The sequence below is a fragment of the Patagioenas fasciata genome, chromosome 1 (assembly GCF_037038585.1).
Source record: "Patagioenas fasciata isolate bPatFas1 chromosome 1, bPatFas1.hap1, whole genome shotgun sequence".
NCBI lineage: Eukaryota > Metazoa > Chordata > Aves > Columbiformes > Columbidae > Patagioenas > Patagioenas fasciata.
The window spans coordinates 169,208,919-169,229,513 of NC_092520.1; the positions used below are offsets into that span (position 1 = coordinate 169,208,919).

At 42.6% G+C, this 20,595-nt stretch overlaps 1 protein-coding gene across 4 annotated transcripts in view; it reads left to right on the forward strand.

The window, feature by feature from the left end:
* Positions 1 to 20,595, forward strand: part of SOCS2 (suppressor of cytokine signaling 2) — a 92,520-nt gene that overhangs the window by 1,880 nt on the left and 70,045 nt on the right. The window contains exons 1-2 of one of the 4 annotated variants that reach the window (XM_065837246.2): positions 13,283 to 13,454; positions 16,889 to 17,194. In XM_065837246.2, coding sequence (XP_065693318.1) covers positions 16,897 to 17,194 — 298 coding nt within the window. In that variant the 5' untranslated portion in view covers positions 13,283 to 13,454; positions 16,889 to 16,896. Of the gene's footprint in view, positions 1 to 961; positions 2,528 to 13,282; positions 13,455 to 14,016; positions 14,333 to 16,888; positions 17,195 to 20,595 lie in introns of those variants that run through there. The other 3 variants (XM_071800044.1, XM_065837224.2, XM_065837256.2) reach the window with 3 other exon arrangements.

Genomic DNA, 20,595 nt, shown 5'->3' on the forward strand with positions numbered 1-20,595 from the left:
GGGTCCCGAAAGTGGGAGCGCCCGGGGCGGCGGCGCTCGCCGGTGTGTCCGGCTTGCCGCCGCCCGCTGAGCCGCGGTGCCCGGGGAGGCGGAGCGCCGCGGCGGGGAGCACCGCGGCGGGGAGCACCGCCGGGCCTAGAGGAGAAGCGGGCGGTGGGGCGACGCTTGCCGCCGTCGCCACCTGGCTCTGCGGGGTCGCGGCCCCGCGGCGGCAAGGGGCGGTGGCGGTGGTGGCCGAAGCGAAAGCACCGCCCGCACCGGCAGCGCCGCGTCCCGGCGGCAGCCCAGGATCGAGGGCCGGGCGCTGCCGCCGGCCAGGGCGGCCGCGGCGTGGGGAGCGGGCGGCGGCGCCGCCGCATCCCCGCGGTCCGTGTACCTGCGTTGCGCTCGGCGGCGTGGCGGCGGCTCGCCCGGCCCCGCAGGACGCCGGGCTTGGCCGAGGGCAGAGGGAAGGGCTTTTGTCTTCATCGCCTTCCCGCTAGGACCGCAGCCGCACCGCCGAAGTTATATTCTTGCTCCTCTCAGCTTCCGACTGACAGACAAAGCTCATGTCAACAGCAGCCTACCTAGAGTTACCAAAAGCGGGATTTTTGCAGGCTGCCAGAGCGTGCCGCGCGGACGCAGCTCTCTCCCCGGAGTGTGCGCAGCGCAGGGCCGCCGGACGGGTCTCTGCTACCTTACGGGCGGCCCAGGCGTTAGCCTCGCAGGGCGCTGTGGAAAAGTTTGTGCATGTGTATGCACTGATAGGAAAATAAACAGTAACCTGGAAGGCTCTGTCAAAACGAGACGCATTGTAAAGCAAATAAATTTAAATAGCAAATAAAAATTTACAATGCCTGCGGGACTTTAGCTTTCAAGCAACAAAGGAAGTGGGTTATTACAAATATATCAGCCAAAAAGCAGCTTTTAAAACAAACAAACAGGAATAAACAAAACCCTTCTTTCTGTTTTCTTTTAACAGGGTGGTACTGGGGCAACATGACTGTTGCTGAAGCCAAAGAGAGATTACAGGATGCCTCCGAAGGGACCTTTTTGGTTAGGGATAGTTCCCATTCAGAGTATCTACTGACTATTTCAGTAAAAACATCAGCAGGACCGACCAATCTACGTATAGAATATCAAGATGGCAAGTTTAGACTGGACTCCATAACTTGTGTCAGATCTAGACTTAAACAGTTCAACAGTGTTGTACATTTGATTGAGTACTATGTTCTTATGTGCAAGGACAGAACTGAAACGCCTTCAAATGGAACTGTTCATCTTTACCTGAACAAACCTCTCTATACATCTGCACCATCTCTGCAACACCACTGCAGAATAACTATAAATAAGTGTACAAATCAGATCTGGGAGCTGCCATTACCAACAAGACTAAAAGAGTACTTGAAAGAGTACCAATACCAGGTATAAATGTATTTTCTGGATGCTTCTAATGTAGAATAACTTTTAAATGCAATTCTTAAAATCAGCCAAAGAACTGAGTAACCAGTTGTACAACTCAGCATGGAATTCACTATCAAAACAGTGGCAGTTCTGGGGGAAAGGTTTTTATTTCAGATACCACAAAGGGAGACTTTATGTAGACTAATCCTAGCTTGCATCCTTGGGGGTTCAGCAAGGTGGCATGCTATTCTCGTGAGGAGAGAGAAGCCAGGAATCTGTCCAGATTGTGTTGCTTTGTCAATGGCATAAAATACTGCACTGTCAAACACTAATTGAAGCAGTTGGGCTGGGAAAGACTGCAGAAGTGGTCAGAGGCGGATGAGAGTGCATAAGCATCTCAGTTGTCTGGTTCCAAGATTAATTTGGTGCTGGGGTTCGTATAATCCTGAAAGCTTAACTGGATCACACTGTGATAATCTTGGCAAAGTTATGCAACTAATCAAATCCAGTCATAAAAGTGATCATCTATTCAGTTTTTATTGAACTATCATTCTTGTGCTTTTCTGCAAGCAAAAGAGTACTGTAAGTAATCAGTTTAAAACATTGTTTTTCAAAATTCTCTAAAAGCTGACCTTAAGGAAAAATGCCACATCTTTCATTGGAACCCAGTATGTTGCTGATTATACCAGATTGGTATCCCAGAATCTTTGTTAACATGTTAACATCTTCCCAGTGGTGATATATCCATGTTATTACTATTAAGCCTCTTTTGGTTGAGGCTTTAGGACTGTATGCTGCAGACTTGCAGTAGCTGAGGTCCAATGTCAAAACATGGATATCAGCAGTTAGAGCTGTCTTCTACAGTGTAGAATGTTTTCTTCAGAGTGTTTCCCAAAATGTGGGGAAATGTGGATTTGGTCTTTTTTTTTTGAAGGGGTTGGGTTGTTTTTTTTTTTTTTCTTCCTTTTAATTCGCCATTGTAGGTATGAGACCATTACTTAATAAAGTAAATCAAATTGCACAACAATCTCCCAGTCTTTGTATGTATGAATTTGCTGCTGTTCAGGAAACAGTGATATTGTGAACCTGTATCATTTCCCAGCTAATCCTCAAATAAATGCACATGTATTCGTGAGGATGAATACCCCTGCTCTGCCTTTGTGGTGCTGCTCAAAAGTATAGCTGGATTACATCCAGATTAGTGGTTTAGAGGCTGCCTGCTGAATTCCCATAGTTAGGTATTAGCACAGAATGTTGCTTTTTGTGTTACAGCAGTCTTCCAGATGAGAAGGGACTAAGATCCTCAGTACCTATTCATCAGTCTATGTATTAAGTATTTAATAGAAGAAATATCCCAGATGAGAGTAATAGGAGAGCATTAAGCAGAGAAACAAGGACATAGATTTATTCTCAGTCTAGTCGCATAGTTTTAACTCTTTCTCTAGCTTACTTTTTAATTAAAGCAAATAGGCCTGTGTTTGAACAAGGAGGGTTGTCAAGACTTGCTGTAATCCAGCCCTGCCCAGGCTGAAATAGAAACAATATAAAATAATAATCTAGTTTTCCTTGTGTGTAAGTGCTCTGTGGTACTGTCAAGATGTTGCATCCCTTCTCATAAACTCTAGGGCACTGACCAGCTTATTTTGCTGCATCTGAACTCTCAGCATTACACACTCAGTTTTGTCATTAACATGCTGGCAGAAATGAGTAGCGTGGCTGTTGTGCCAAGGAAGACACCAAGAACCTGAGGCAGAGGAGATGGTCCTTTGGTATGGCAAATACTTGATATGTTGCTGTTCCCTCTGTGGAAAAAGTGGCTTTTCTCCCTTCTTATCCACAGCTTCAATTCTCTCTCCTCATTTTTTACGCACGCTTTAGTATAGAAATAGGGGGAGTTTTCTCCTGAAAACAAAACAAAAGCTTTTGTTATGTAATTTTTTTTCCGCCATGCCCTGCCAACATGTAGCAGATTGTTGGAAGTTTTTCACATAACATAGCAACCACCCTCCAGTTCACATCCCAGCAGAGCTCTTGTATCCCAGGTATGTGTTGTAATCACACGGTTCTTCTGTGCTTGTCATCTGCCTTGCTAGGATCTGCCACCCTCAAACTGAGGAGCTTTTCTTGTGGGTGGTGCCCGTTGAAAGAACTGTATTCCTGGGAACACTTTTAATTCTAATGAATTGTTTTTCTTACAGTTCTTGTCTAGCTCTACCTTGAGATGAGATAGTTGCTGTTTGGAGTAACATCTGTTACAGTTAGGAAACAATAATGTGCTGCTACATTGACCTCCTATTGCTGGGCTTTTTTAGCCACAGCTAAGTAGCTGTGATACACACAGGGGCCCAGTGGGAAACATTGTATTAAGGTCGTTTAAAATAAGTTCCCTCCAGGCTAGCCCCTGGCCTGGGGATTTAAAATAATAGATACCAAAGCTGGAACAATCAGACAGAGAAGAGTTTTGAGGTGCAAAGAGACAGCCGCATTGTACAAATAAGAAGTTATTTACGGCTCGTTGCTGGCAGCCTACTGTACGCAGTCACAGGCCAGGTATAACCCCTGGCAGAGCCAAGTTCTGAGGAATGACATGGGGCAGACGCAGGGCAGCTCGCTGGGCTTTTTGTTAGCGGTTCTCCAAAGCATCAGGGCAAATGGCAGGCTGAAGACAAGGAGTGCTAGCAAAGTGGAAAGGTGGTGATTTTTGGAAATAATTAGGACTAGTACTGTGATGTGGAATCTAGTCACCAAAACTGGAGCAAACTAATATTTCATATCATTTGTATTAGTTATTGTGAGGAAAAGTAGAGTCTGTAGCTATGGTGTGCTGGAAGCAGTGAACAATATTTTGAACAGACTGGAGGGGGAACTAGTCCTCTTTGTATGAAAGCATAGTTCTTGTCCTCATTAGGATGCCAGCCCCGGGGCTGATGCATTGCACTAGTAAAACTAAACCACACTGTAGCTTGCTGAAAGTTTGGCTTCTATTCTAAGGCAGCACAGAGGAATGACTTGTTCTGGTACAAAAAAAATCAAGGATAGCACATGATTAGATTATAGCAGTGCAAAAATCTTGCATGTAGACCCTGGGAATTTTCAAGCATGGCCATGTTGCCCAAACATTTTATTTTTTAAGTTCAGTGCCTTTTTCTTCTTCTTTTTTTTTTTTTTTTTTGTACTTTATGAATGTTGTTGTGGCTTGTTCACAGCACTGGCTTTTAAATTGCCGGCCATTCAGATTCCCAAAATTACCTCTAACTGATATATGTCATCTTGAATTGCTAGTACAGAGCGTTCAGTGAAGCCAGTTTCACAGGTTCAACACCCATGAGTCAACCAAAAATCATTATAAGGACTTTAATCCTATGCTTTTTTTTTTTCACCCCATGCATTGGTTTGGGTTTGGGTTTTCATTTTTTGAGTCTTGAGGTTTCAGATTATTCGGCAATGTTAGTTGCTGAAAACCTCTTCATTTTAATTAAAGGAAAACTGATACTCCCACAATCCTAAAAGGTGATGCTTGTAAAAAATAATGAAATATAACTGCAAGATGAATGATGAAAATGGAATTGGTGACTATATTTAGTTTAGCACTAAACCTAGCAGAAGTGTGACCTAGATCTCCCTTTAGTTGTATGGGTATTTCCCTGCTGCTAGTATCATCATCAGAGACAGAAAATGGTGCAAGTACAAGATGGGTGGGTAGAGCGGGAATGTAACCAAGCAGCTGCGCCCAGTGCATTAGAAATCATTTTATTTTAATCTGGTCTCATCAGTATTGTCCTAATTATGTTTTATGTAACCACATTCTAGATAAACAATATATATTTTATTAGTGAGAAGGAAAAAATGTTCACTAGAATATGGGGGCAGAGAGGTTTATTTTTATATCTTAAAACAATCCGGAACTTACTCCTCACTAAAAACTGTGGAGCTTCAGAGTCTGCGACTCTTATTAAGTCTCATCACCTTAAGAAAACAGAATCTACATACAATAGGAAGGACAGGGTTCTGTAGTTGCATGAATTCCTGTATCTTAGCCACCTCTTGTGTCTTAGCCAAGTGTTGCTGTAGGTAAATGACCTTGTTAAAGATAGTAGAAAATCTTTATTTACCTACAAGTTCTATTCAATAGCTTTTTATTGTACTCCTGATAAAATTCCTATGGATTTTTCCTTTGGCTCTAAGCTTAGGATCTAGTGGAAAGTAAGCCGAGTGGTGTCAGGGCTTTGTTCTTAAGCCAAAACACATGATGGAAATGGGAAGGGATATCTTCAGACAAGGGTGTCGTGTCTAACAGTCATTTAAAATAAAGGAAAATAAAACTTCCACTGACTTTTCCGTCATTAAAAAAAAAAAAAAATCTAAGTGTCATATTGACTGCTGGAGGAAATAGTGTCTTGAAGGATTCTAGAACTTGCAGTACTGATTCTCAATAATTAGAAGAAACTTTTCTGTTAAAAGAAGAAATTTTATTTAAAAAAAAATACAGAAAGAAATAAAACTTCAAGTACATAAACCATCAAATTTCCAAATAGAATAACTAGAAATTACTTGAAAGGTCTGAGCTGGTTAGTGTTGTGTATGCAAAGGAAGTGGAGATGACAAGCTACTTTGGTATCTCAGCCTAGCTCCTGAAAACCACTTCTTTATTAGTGTTAACTTCAGCAGGTCTCAGTATTTTGCTAAGACCTTAGCATGGCTGAAAACGCCTGGAAACAACATTCCACCAACACAGAACTTCAGATCACCAAGGTCTGAGCTCGCTTTACAACAACATTGCAGCTCGCCACAGTATTGCTGAAATTCGGTAATTTCTCCAACAGGCTGAAGATCAAAGAATTCTGGAGGCAGAGTTGGTGCTGCCAGGGGCTGTGAAGGGCATCGGTGCCAACCATCGCTGGTCCTTATCTGCTGGCTTAGACAGGGGACACACTGGAAGTGAAGTAAAAATACAGCTGCCCAGATGAGAAACTATTGTGGTTGCTGAGGATGGAATGATCTGTCTGGCTTTTGGTGTTTGAGAAGGGACTGAAGGGAAAGAACACAGAAAAACCAGCAGCTCCTAGGAGAGGTGCCACTTCTCACAAGGTGGATCAAATAACCGTTAGGACTAGCATGATGCTGAAAGGTGTTTTATTATGGTAAAGCTTTAAGGTCCTGGGAGTAACTAGTATCAGCACAGTCTGAAACCACATATAAACAAAGTCTGGCTAGAAAACTAAACTTCAGAAAAAAACCAAACTTACAGCAAATTCAGTCAGACTCCATGCCAGGGTTGCCATGAGGGGGGTAGGGATTAATTGTGTTTATCTAGAGGGCTTTGAAGTAGCCAGTGTCTCTGAGAAAGTCTAGGTAATAAAATATATCATCGCAATGATGGTGTTTAATCTCCCAGATAAACTGTGGATTTCATTCTACTTCAATCTCATTTAAAAAAAAAAAAAAAAAAAAGAAAAAAAAGGAGGCTTGCACCTGTGTTTTGTTTTGTTTTCTTCCAGAGTTGGAGCAATTAACTCTCCAGTAACTGAAATACCAAAATAATGAAATAATGTCATTACTTTATATGATATTAAGGAGTAAAAAAAAATGCAAGAGCAAAAGCCATTCACATTAACGTAAGAAACAAGCTGACATTTAATAGGAAAAAGTTCAAACTGATAATACCCAGGAGAAGTTCAGTGCTGAGTGCTGCGAAGAACGAAATACTTTTAAAAAAATCCCCAAATTCAATGTGCCTGCCTTAATTTTTTTTCTTTTATTGGCAAGCAGGGTTTATATAAGTTAATCCTTTTGTTTCCAGTCAAATTCTTCCATATAACTGATGTTTCATAGGTGAGGACTGCAATTTGGTGCAGTCAGTTAACAAATTGTAAATGCAGAAGTACATTAAAAGTGGGAAAAGATTCAAAGCCCAGTCCAAACTCTTTTGACTTCACTGAAGTTTTTTGGATCAGGCTTGATAATAAGAATTCTAGCAGAAACTGTTGTAAGACTGATACCTGAAGGCTGTAAAATGCCTTTTCAAAATGTTTGGTTACAATTTAGTTGTCTCTCTTCAGGTTGCAGCCCTGAAATGGGATCTGTTCAGCTGAATCTTTGTACCCATCCTCAATTTGTCTCAGGGGGAATCTCCAAATGTGAGGGGTTGCTCTGAACACCTATCTTACACATCATACATCTGCTTTTTTTCTTGCCTAGCATGCTGCTACTTGACACAGTCTGGAGGGCAGAGTAAGTTGTGGATTAACTGTTACTGTTTATGGGCATTTTAGCTGGTTCATTTTCTTTTAGGAAGAGCAATATCAAACAGGACTGAGCCTATACTGGCTGTGATTTACCCAGCCATAAAGTGGACAGTGGACTTAACATTTTGTAATTTATCAGTATGGGGTGAAAAGTCACTTATATTTCAATTAATATTGATAGGAACTTCAGAGGCCAGGATGGTAATACCTTTGGCTACATTGCTATAAAGAAGAAAATAAGTTAGGAAAGTGAGATTCTGGTCTAACTAGATTACAGTGGAAGTGGCATCACAGCTCCTTTGTGAGCTGAAGCACTTTGGAATAACTGCAATAACTGTTTTCTGGAAATTCACGTTTCTTTTAACTCCCTGGATGGAAGATGCAGTGCCCACTGTAACCAGGCATGGGACAGGCTTCATTTTGAAAGGGAGAAAAACAGAGCAAGGGGATTTTCAACAGAAGGGTATTTTTTGTTTGAAAACAAGACGTATGGAAAAAGTATAAGCAGTGGCAAATCTCTTGCTAGGCTACCTGTAAAAACTTTCCATGAATCATTACTAGCTCCTGAAAAGCTTAGCCTGAAAGTAAGAACCTTTAAAAACATAGGTATTGTATATGAGTTTGTCCAGTTCAAAGCCTGGGAAAGAAAGATCACAAAAAGCAGTAGTTATTCTCCTCCTAAATAAAACAAACCTTCCAGTCTTCTTTCGAAAATTCTAGACAACCATTTCTCAGGCTGCAATTTGCAAGCAAAAGAAGTTGGTTTTGTAAAAGGGTTTCAGACTTGAATCTGAAATTCCTTTTACTCGTTTGTCAATGTTTGATTTTCAGGCTAATTTGTGAATTTTCTTTGTTCTCACATTATTAAAATGGTTGCTTTACATTTAAAAAATAGTTCTGTAAGTCTGGAATAAATATTTAGAAGCTTGCACTATTTCAGCTGTCTCCTCAAAGCATCTTTACATTAAACTTCAAAAACAAACAGAGAACTACATTAATTCACATATTTAAAGAAAATTGACTATAAATTCTGAGAAATACCGAGTCACATTTTGCAAATATTAACTGCAGGTTTTTCATTACAATTCATTACTGAGATTTTTTTGTTGTTCTAGAATAAATACAGAAGTTTTGCATTTGATGCCTGCTTCTTTTGTTATAACTATTCTGCATTCAACTTTTGGCTAGAGATATTGTATCAAAGTAAACAGCAGTAAGAATTCTTTCATTGCACTACTGCTAATAAACACATTTTTATTATTGAAACAAAGGTAAATGTATAGACACTACAGGGTCACTTCAAACCCCATGGTTAAAGATGTTTTGAAACTTTCTGTGCTATATTTTACATACATGCTGGACATGCCTTTTAATAAAAAAATACTTTAAAGAAAGTTCATGATGTGTCACATTTGATATCTATTGCTCTCTTCAAACTGCATTTAATTTAAAGCCTTTATTATTTAGGTGAATGGGAAGTTATGAAGTATCAGAATAAACCAGGCTGCAGCCCAGGGGCTGATCCCCTTCAGCGATGCACTTCAGTCCTGCCCGTCATCTTTTCTCAGGAGCGACACAGAATCACTTTCAGAGTAGCAAATGCCACCCGAAGAGTGACACCCCCTTCTGATCTCCAGTCCTGTGTCCCCAAACCCTGCCAGCACCCAGCACAGCACAGGCTGAGCCTGCTCTACAAGCTGGGCAGCCTTTCCCTACCAAAACCTTGACCTTCCTTGGCATCAGCCATGTTTTGGGTCGCTGGCGCAGGAGACCTGGAGGTTGGCATCAGGGAGGGCCACGCTTGCCAAGGGGAGTGCAACAAGGGCCAGGGTGAGGAGGAAGAGGAGACGGAGAAAGGGATTATTTCCTGGGACAACAGTGGATGGCAATGGCTTGCAAGACTCTCATCTGGTCTTCAGGCCACCGAGTCTGGGCCATCTTGACATATTTTAACAGTGTGTTTGAGATGCATCGCATTCAGAAATGCTTTCTGTGCTCTTCTTTCTAAAAATGCCACGCAATCATATAATATATATTTCTTTTTTATTTTTTTTTCCCATCTTCATTTCAGAGGTTTTGTGAGAGATTTAACCAATTAGATGTTTTTAATAAACAAATCTAGAGGCTCATATTTCTTTTCTTTTGTCCTTGAAGTTGGAATGCTGTCCTACAGACAATTGAAAACAGCATAGTCCTAATAGATTAAATCTGCTTGCACTAGTTTTAAAAACACATTTTGGCTCTTGTTATCAGCAGAAACAAATTAGTCTGTAGAAAACAAAGAAAACACATACATGCAAGGATACAGCTTGACTCCAATTAGCGTAAAGGATCCTCTCAAAAACTTTTTTTTTTTTTTAAATCTCATTATACTTTGTACAGAGTTTCTAAAAAGATTTGTGACTTTTAAGTGAACTTTAAAAAAGTGTATGATAAATTCAAAAATCCGGTATTCTGACCTGGAATAAGCCACATGTAAGGAGAACAGCATTGTCAGAAGAGATGCTGCTCAGCTTGGTTTCCATGGATTTGGACTTGCTACCCTGAATTCAGCACTCCTCAAAAGCACAGCCTGATGACCACCAGTGATTCCTCAATCCACAGAACCAGAGAGAACAAGGTTACAAGTCTAAAAGTCCGATGATAAAGAGGTGTGGGATTGACTGTGGTACGCTGATGTACAAAGTCTAGGAAATACTTTTATAATCTACTTGGCCAGTTTTGAACAAAGTTAGTGGGGAGCTGAGCTGAACACAAACTGGCTCATTTATTTATTTATCTATCTATTTATTTATTTATTTTAAATGTCCCCTAAAACTGGAACAGAACCGATCCATCCTTGTGAAGTTTTGTTGAACTTGGACCAGAACTGGAAGAAATTTGGTCAGGGCTGAACCCAAACAGAAGTTAAAAGTTTAAGGGCTCCTCTCCTTGGACTTAAAGTATGACCTGTGTGCATCCTTATTCTGTAACTGCTGAGTATAATCAACACCTGGGACACACTGCTAAAGATGAACCCAAAACACCAGCAGTGCATTTACAGTTTCCACTAGTGAATCTGTGGCCCTAGTTATGAACTAGTGGAAGGAAAAGCAAACACCAGATTTTTCCTCTAATCAGACTTGGACCTCTGCTGTCATCCTCTTCCCTCCTTGGTTTATCTCTTTCCTTTCATTGCTTTCCTTCTTCGCATTTCTGTTTAGACTGCACGCAAAGACATGACTAAATGCTGGCTCTGCAACTGCTACCATTTACTGGAGCAGGATGCTGAGTTGCTCCGTGCACATCCATATGTTTTGCTAACTTCCTAAAATGACCTTGGACAGTATAAAATAAATAATCCTGATTGCCTCATCTGGCAAAAAGATACAGTAAATGCAAGTGATGTAACTGCTTGTCCTCATTTTCTATTTTAAAATATAGGCACATTATCCGCAATTAAATGCAGCTGTCAGGATTACAATGATGGGATATTTTAAGTCGCCAAGTTTGGTCACTCCAATTCCAGATACAATACAGTTCCTTAGATCATGACTGAAAAAAAGCTGGCAATCAGAAACAGGCTAAGAAAGGAAACTTTCAGTAGCTGTACAGTGCTGTGCTGAGGAATGATCGTATAGATGGTTTGCGGTGTTCTCTGCTCGCTGGTGCTGGTTTGTGTTGCTTACAAATGTATCTTCTCACAACCGGTATTACAAACTATGCATGACATGAAAATTTAAAACCACCTCAGCTGCACTTTGGCTACAACAGCAGCATGCTCCTTGTCTTAGAGTTACTGATGTCTTACTTGTGCGGTTTCCAGTGTTGTCAAGGTCATAGTAAATATGTTAATGCATCATTCTGAAACAACCCATAGGAGTATTTAAATTAAGTCTGTGTTCCTAGAAGACTAACATGTGTGCCTGAGACCAAAAAAAAAACCCCAAACATTTACCTTGGTTTAACAGATGTACTGGAATATTATCTATCAGTTACTTAAAAGCAATTCAAAATAAATTAAAATAAAGTTATTGTCTGGAAATAATCCTAGATAAAAGCATTACATAAATTAAAGCAAAATATTTATTTAAAATTGCCAAATAAGTAGCACCTCTGCAGAAGCTGGCCACATAATAAATGTATATAATTTTTTTAACATTTCTTAAATCCAGCAAAGAAACTTTGCGTTTAAGGCTGTGATTTACATCCCACGTCCACATAAATTCTCAACTTTGCTTTCAGCCACAGGAAAGTACAAGGATTTAAGATTTCTGAGCACGTCTAAGTGTGTAACTTTATGCAAAAGCTTGTAGATAAATATCATGTTAAGCATATGCACAGCATGTGAGCTCTACCAATAATACTTTCAGTTCCATTTTTCCATGGCAAATATTTCCTGGGTACGCTATCTAGGAAAGGCACGTAAAAATTTCCATAGCCATCTCCCACATGCCCGCAAACCTTCCGAATACCCTTAAACCTGTACGATTAGTCAAAACTGACGTACAAATGGGATTCACGCGGTGGCAACATTTCTAGCAGCAGCTGCACTGACCACCTTTCCCGCTTTTCCAGAGGGAAAGGCGAGCAGACCACAGCCAGCTCACTGTGGTTGCCTGCAGCTTCAAGGCAGTGCGTCCCAGCTCTGCAGGGTCCTTTTTTAGTATCGTTATTTTTTTCTTTCTTTCTTTCATGGCTATTGCGGTTCAAACACGAAGGAAAAGGGCTGACACTGCTCAAGCTCGTGTGACACCTGACACCTATGCGAAGATGGAAAAAAAGTTCTTCGATGAGATGCGATAGGAAATGACAGCGCCTCATTTTTATAGCTCTACGAACCACAGTTTTCCTTCTTCCATGGTACTTTCATTTCAAATATTGATATAAAATTATGCAAAAGAAATGTTTTCATATTCAGTAATTGATGAATAAAACTATGAGAACGTGCACAGCGCTTGAAATGTGGTAGATACAGGCTGGATCTTACTAAATGGTTTTCATCTATGAAAGTTTCTTCGTTTTTAGGCTGTTCAGATGAATGTAATGAAGCTAAAAATATACAGTATTCAATATAAACTTGCTGTTTGTTCGATATGATGATGCCAGCATCTGGATCAAGTTTGGCTTAGCACATACTTGCAAATAGGAACGAGTATCCTTAGAGATCAGCTGTTTCTAATGTCACGAAAACGCCATTTTTGTCATTTCTAATTTAATTTTAGATACAAATCCCCCACTTTCTAAAAATCACCCCACCGCTCCGAGACCGGGCGCGCAGCAGCTCCTCCGAGCTCCGCGGAAGGAACCTTCCCGCACGGTACCGGCAGCGACCCCGGGGCGCGGAGGGGACCCCGCCGTGGGGGGGGGCTGCGGCTCCGCGGCCGCTTCTCTCCCTCCGCCGTTCCCCAGCTCCGCGCCTGCCGGCAGCCCCGCCCGGGGCTGTTTCCCCTCGCTGGGCAAAGCTCGCCACAGCCGGGCGCTCCAGCCCGCCCCGCCGCCGACGGGGGCCGGCTCCCCACTTCCCCAAACCACAGCCCCACAGCAGATGTGCCCCCCGCCACCCCACGCGTCCCCCGCCCCGAGGCCCACCTTCCCGGCCGGGAGGCGGGCGGGACGCAGCCGTGCGTCCCGGGGCTCCCCTACCCCGCTGCCCACAGCTGACATGGCGGCCGCGGCACCCCCACTCCCGCCCTCAGCAGGGCCGGCAGCGGCGGCCCTTCCTCGGCCGGCCCGCGGCAGGGCGGCGGCTTCCGGCGAAGCTCTCTTGCCTTCAACAAAGATGGTGCTCCCCGCGCAGGCTCCGCGGGCGCCGAGGCGCCCTGTGTAGTTTCCCACTTCCCTGCTGTAAGTACGGGGCGAGGGCGGAGGGGGCTGCCCCCTCATAGCGCTCGCCGCCCCGCCCGCTCTCCCGCCCTCTCCGCGGTGCGGTGCCGGCGGCCCCGCTCGGCCCGGCCCGGCTCCCCACTCCGGGCGCGGCCGAGGGGAAGGCGGGAGCAAAGGCGGCGGCGCTGCCGAAGGCCCGTTCGGCGCCGGCCGCCCCCCGGCGCTGCGGGGCCAGGGCGGGGGACGGGCTTCCGCGGGGCGGGCCAGGAGCCGTGACCGGAGGGAGGGCGGAGGGGAGGGAGGGAGGCTGGGGTGCTGCTGCCTGCCGGGCTGGAGCCGCGGCGAGAGGCTCGGGGTTAGGGTGCTGCAGGCCCGCCCCTGACTGCGGCTGGAGCAACAGCTCCCAGACCTCGCATACAGGGAGCAAAACTTCACTTTTTTTTTTTTTTTTTTTTCCTTTGGGGTGGGGTGCGGGGGGGAGATTTTTAACCTTTAGGTATGCTGTGAATAGCCAAAATCACGCATGGAATAGGCAGGGTAGACCTGGTTCTTAGCTAAGCAGGCACATGGGAACGTACTCAGAGTCATAAGCAGCCCGCTGCAGTTGGTGTTTGGTAAAATGCGAAAGTGTTTCTAGCCAAGAACTAAGCAAATGTTCCTTTTAGGATCAGAAGGGGTCTTTTTGGGGTCAAGGCTTTCAAAAATTTTATCCCCATTCTTGGACAGATTCTGTGTCAGATACAGAAAAATGCAAACCTGCCTGCGTTGATGTGGTGATGAGTCAAGGACTGTTCTCATTCAGCAGGACATGGCGTGTATTTCTTAAAATTTGAGTCTCCAGTGGAAAAGGTGCATTTTTAGAAGTATCTGGGGAAGCTTTGACCCACGTCATCTTTTGGGTAAAGAGACGTCTCATCTTCTTCCTTTCCCTTTAGCACCAATGTAACTAGAGAAAATTGATTTTAGAGCTTACTATGGATCTCTAGATATAGTCTGTGATTAAAATTAATTTAGAGTAATTTTATGTTGCACTAAGCTGACCGCACACTGTTACGCACGACAATCCTGATACCATTTCCATATCAGACTGCCTAGTTCCTGACTCAGATGTTTCCTTCTCACAGTAAACACACACAAAGAAGTACTTAATCTTTAAAAAGACCTTAAAAATCAATGTGCCCCTTCCTGGAAGTTTACTGGGCCAGTGACCTTGGTGTTAAGGGCGCTATAGCCTCAATCGTGCTCACTCTGCAGTCAGGAAGCCAAAGGCCTTTTTCAGCAGAAATTCCTCCTTCAGATTCATGCCTCGATAAGCATTTTTCAGTGCGCAAAGGTGCAAACCGAGCTGGTTTGAAAAGGCCTTATTTTTCAAAAGTGTTGACCAATTTGGTCGTGAAGAAGTGGAACTCATCAAGTGCTCTTCAGTGACTGGAGAAGTCCACGTTCCTCATCTGGCATGTGGACAAGGGCGCTCCTGGACAGGGACTCGCAGTGGCCTGTGCAGAATGTGAAGCACAAGAGCTTTGTAGTATCTGAAACAGTTTTCTGCGTGGGTTGAGCTAACACCCTCAGAGCTGCTGCTAAGTGCTTGCCATGAACTTTGCAAGCGCTACATGAGCTCAGGCGCTGTCAGGGAATTCGGGAAGGGAGAAATGTCGGGGATCTGCTGCCTGAATTTTATCTGGTTTTGCTTTAGTCCCGTGATCGCTCCCAGTAGTGTAAAGGTAGTGCCTGTCAGCTTCACCTGTCCAAAATTAGTGTCCTTAACATCAGCTGGGGAAATCCGATTCTCTTTCTTGCCTGCTCCTTTTCCATCTCCTTGCTTGCACTATCATCTCACTCCATGATGGAGTTTGATGATTGAGCTATGCTTAGCAAGCTAGCATTTTTTAAGGATATGTACCAGGATAGCTGTTGTTTGATTCCCAGGTGACCCCCAGACAGAAGGTAGGCACCTCAAAATTCACCTCAGTATATGAGAAACTTACTGGGTAACCCAGGAAAGATGGAGTCCTCCTGGGAAGGTACCATCCAGCAATGCTTTCAGCACTCGGGGGAAGCATTTTCAGAAAGTGGCTTTATCAGAGAGTATCACAGACAGGATTTTTCAGTCTCTCTCACGGTCCTAAGCTCTTGCACTCTGTCCAAGATGCCATTTTATATGTCTATATGTTCTGTTGATTGCCTGCCCTAGATTTTAACAACCAGGCCAACCAACCAGCCTTTACTGGGGCCTCGGAAGTCAGCAGGCACGTCTGATGATATAAAGACTTTAGCAGGTTCCTTACAACAGCTTTGAAAATCTTTCCCTCTGCTTATATCCTCAAACTGAATAACGCACAATTTCCGCAAGGTCCAGCTGTTAGAACAGGAGCTTCTAGTTTAATTATCAGAAAATTGCTTGGTAATCACACTCAACACCTGCTGCAGGTTTGTTGTATTTTTTTTTTTTACTTCATTATTTAGTCTATTTGGTCATGAGAAAATATTTAATTGTCACTGTCATTTTCCTTTTCAAGTGACATTAATGGGCATAGAGATATGTTTGTCATTAAGGACTAGACATCTTGATTTGTTTCATAGATCTGGCATGGACTCCCAGTATGATCTTGGACGAGCTGTTTGGTTTCTCTGGACTTTGATTTTTCTTCTGTAGTGTGGCTATAAAATGCATCTTTTCCAGCTTTTGTCTAGTCAGAGTGCTAGTCAAGTGAAATGGAAGCTAGCAAAGGGAATCGGATAGCTTCCTGTGAACACGTTAGAAGGGTAAATACCAGGGAAGGAGAACAGCTACTGAGCTAAAGAACAGTTTTGGCAGAACAAATGCCTGTAAATAGAAGGTGGAAAAAAATGATATGGAAATTGGGTGGAAGTTTCTCATCATCACATCAGCTGAGTTCCATAGCAGCCTTCCAGGATGAGTCAGAGGCATGCGTAAGGTGCATTTCTACCCCTCCTAAAATTAACGTGGATCATGTAGGCCAGAGCTACCTGCTGAATCTGTCCCTGCTGCCTGGTGCATCTGCACTACTACAACAGCAACAGTAGCAGTGGCATTTGTAACAGGTGTCAGGTGGGACATCTCTCCAAGTTTTTGGGGGTAGAGTCTCTTAAGGACTGGCAAATGCTCTAGCTGCCTTTAGCATGGACCTTGACCAGTTAGTGAGCAGGTTTATTTGGCGTGGTTTTTATTCCAGCAAAGGACTCGTCTTCACAATGCCAAAGGTTCTCTTCCTGTCTAATATTTCCCAGAAATGGCTGCATTTTAGCTCATGAGACAGTGAAATCTGTGCCGAAAGATGTTGGGGATCATTAATAGTTTTCCCAGGTTGGTGATTCTAAAGATTGCCAGGTATCAAACATCACTTCTGGATGTTCAGAAATAATTTCTGGATGTTAAAGGTTGAAGTGTTATAATATTCATGCATTTCCCTACTCCTTTTCTCATGCTCTAGGTTGCCAGATGGATGCCAGAGACAAGCAGCTTTTACGCTCCCTGCGCCTGGAGCTCTGCACAGAGGTGCTGGTGGATGGAATTGTTATTCAGTATCTCTACCAAGAAGGGATCCTCACAGACAGTCATGTTCAAGAAATAAAAGCCCAAACCACCAGTCAGAGGAAAACCATGATGCTCCTTGATATTCTCCCCACCAGAGGACCCAGGGCTTTTGATGTGTTCTTGGATTCCTTACAGGAGTTCCCATGGGTTAAAGACAAGCTGATGGTGAAGCGTAAGGAAATGACAGTACAAGATCCTGCAGGTAAGGCCAGGATTGTTGTTGCTGATATTTTGAAGCTTGTTCTCAAGCTGTAATTTTGAAAGTATTGGATGTACAAGTAATTTCAGGTTATGCGTCATGTAGATATGGAACATGATACCAGCAAAAGGGGACAGCCTGAATTTCCTGGAAGCCAGCAAATGCCAGGAAGTATTGCGAAGTTTGGGGAGTGAGCAGGGGTGAGTTTCAGAAGACCGGGAGACAGCAGGAGAGACCAGGATGTAGGAGGACCTAGACTCCATTACCTCAAAGGGAACGGACTACAAAAATTAGTTTTGACTAACTGGAGAACAGTCTCTTCACCATCCATACCTGATTGTTGTTTTGTTTATGTGTGTTTTACAGTGGTTTGTTTCTGGACTGTTCACAATGACAGAATTTTTATTTACTTACTTTTATTATGATTTTAATGTCATTTTGATTTAGTACTGTGTGCTGATTTAGATTTATTTAGTTTATAATGTTTACTGGAGTGCAAATGTCTGGGATCATTACTTCCAAAATTACTAGCCATTGATTAGTTTTAAAACAAATTTAGGAGCTAACCTATTTAATGGAAGTTATATAATCTTATTTAGTCAAATCTCTGTCTTTCTGACATTTAAGTGTACTTCTAAAAACTAGTTTTCTGAACTTGATGTTTGTTCAGAAGTGATTTCTTTACCAATCCATGCATGCAATTGTTGAGCCGTTTTGAAGTCAAGACCACTGCTTAAAATGCACATTTTTTGCCCTAGATTCTGTCAGCATGCGCTGGCTGCTAATGTCATGTTACCAGTGAGACAGTGAAGTAGTCCTCACTTGGGAGTATCATAGAATCATAGAATAGTTTGCGTTGGAAGGGACCTTCAAAGGTCATCTAATCCAACCCCCTGCAATGAGCAGGGACATCTTCAACTGGATCAGGTTGCTCAGAGCCCCAGTCCAGCCTGGCCCTGAATGTCTCCAGGGATGGGGCATCTACCACCTCTCTGGGCAACCTGGGCCAGTGTTTCACACCCTCACTGTAAAAAATTTTCTTCTTATGTCTGTCCTGAATCTCCCCTCCTTTAGTTTAAAACCATTACCCCTTGTCCTATTGCAAGAGGCCTTACTAAAAAGTCTGTCCCCATTTTTGTTATAGGCCCCTTTTAAGTACTGAAAGGCTGCAATAAGGTCTCCCTGGAGCCTTCCTTTCTCCAGGTTGAACAACCCCAACTCTCAACACCATTTCCAAGCAGTCAGATTAAATTAACCTTTCTCCAAGCCCCTCATCCCACCCCCTTACCTCGTTTGAGTTTGGTCATATGTATTTTGGTGCATGTGATGTGTGATTTTTCCAGTGTCAGTGTGCTTTGTGTGAGACTGAAAGCCTGTGAAGATGGGTGACTAAGACCCGTTGACAGTCATGTGCACCTGCATCCCAGTCAGCTGCACATTTAAGAACGTTTTGTCAAGATCTGCTGGACAAATCTGACATTATCTTACCTTAGGACATTTTAAATGGAATATTGCGACAGTTTGTTTTTCTATTGGGTCTCTGTGGAGGTTGCTTTATGCTTGCTCGGAAATGGGTAAATAATTTTCAGAATTTGGGAAATAAATATCCTGTGCTGCCCATAGGGGAAAACACCGTAAGTTCTCAGCACAGTGCAAACTTGCGGCACTGGGTATGTTGGAAAAAACCTTGCTCACTGTTATGACAGATCCTGTCATGCTAATGCTCTTTATTTGCCTTACAAATCAGCCAGGGTTTTTTGCTAATTGCTGGTTAAGCAGTTGAATAATCCTTCCAGTTCCAGAAACACCCATGCAGCCATCAAGTACGGTCAGGATCACATAGTTTGTTACTAGAAAAATTGTTTCCGATTTTTTTTTTCTTTTGATTGTTTTGTGTATTGCTTGTTCCTGTTCCTGATCACTTGTGACTAATGCTGCGTTTATGCATATCAGGTTCTCTGGTTTCGAGTGGGCTGACTGTACTTGATAAGACTATTGCCAAATTTTGTGTGCAAGTTAGAAAAGGCTTCCAGATTAGATCAAAGGTTACTGATATTTTTACTGTGGCAATATAGACTATAAGAACAGGATGAGAGGCAGGTAGCCAAGCTTGTTTTAATATTTCAACGTGTTCTTTAGAAGCCAAAGAAAGAGAGCCCCATCTGTGCCCTAATAAATGCCAAGTGCACCCTGGAATGAATTGGAAACTATAGCAGCATCATCAGTGCTGGTTATATGCAAGAAAATGTGGTTTGGGATGAAAAGGCTTGTTTTGCATTCTCAACAACAAACTTGTAAGCTTTTGTCTCGGCAGAGTACTTGAGCATATGCTTGGCCTTAAGCATGAAAAAAAGCCATTGGCTTTAATAAAACTATAAGGATACTTAAAATTAAATGTGTTCTTTAGTACCATGCTAGATAACTTCTGCAATTGTGGCAATTTCTTTTAAATAATCCATTTGTAGTGAAAAACGCTTGCCGCAAATATACTACCTTCCTTTAGGCCCTGAAACTTTTAAAATTGATGTTATGACCCCAGATTTTAAAATCTTTTTGTCCTTTGAGTCATGCATACTTACGGAAATTGCATGCCTGCTGTTCACTTGCTTATACTCAGTTAATATTCTGTTTAATCAAGCAAAATATCCTCAGTTTTTGCAGATCTTTTGCAGGACTAAGGGCTGTGGGCAAGTTGTTCCTTGAAGAAAAGTTTTATTTTATAGTCTTCCACTTTTCACTGAATACATGTAGGATTTTAAAAGTCAGTAGAAGTAGACTATTAGGTTTTCCCTATCTGAATGTAAAAATGTGGCATATGCACAGTGATTTTGCTTTGTAGGCCTTTGGATTCTGCATTTTGTTCAAAGTGATCAGCCTTTCTATCTTTGCTTTGGCTAAGAAATATAGTTTGTTGTTTCCCTTTTAAAATAAATCACACCTGTAATTGTTAAGAAGCTTTTAATTTATTTTCTTTCCTAGTAAACAAAACAAAACAAACAAACAAAACCCAGAAAACCTAAAACCAGCTGAACCAAGTAAACAGGAATTTCAGAAGGACAGAAATAAAAACATCTTTGGTGATGTACTGTAAATATGAGCTGGTGGACCAAGCGGCTACAATAAGGAAGCCAAAGTCTGAGACCTAAACAAGACACTGACAGTGACTCATCAGGAGCCTTTGGGGAAATTCTTCCAAGGCAATGCATTTATTGCTTCCCAAGTTGTGTAACTTGGTGTCATGTTCATGGGGCGGCATAGAGTAAATTGGCTCAGGATTCAGTATGCTGTTTGGCTGCTTGCAAATAAATGAACTTTAAAACCTGTGATATCCTGAGTTTTATTGCTGAAAATCAGTTTGACTTAAAAATAATAGTTCTGTATACTCTTATCTACTGTAGTTCCAA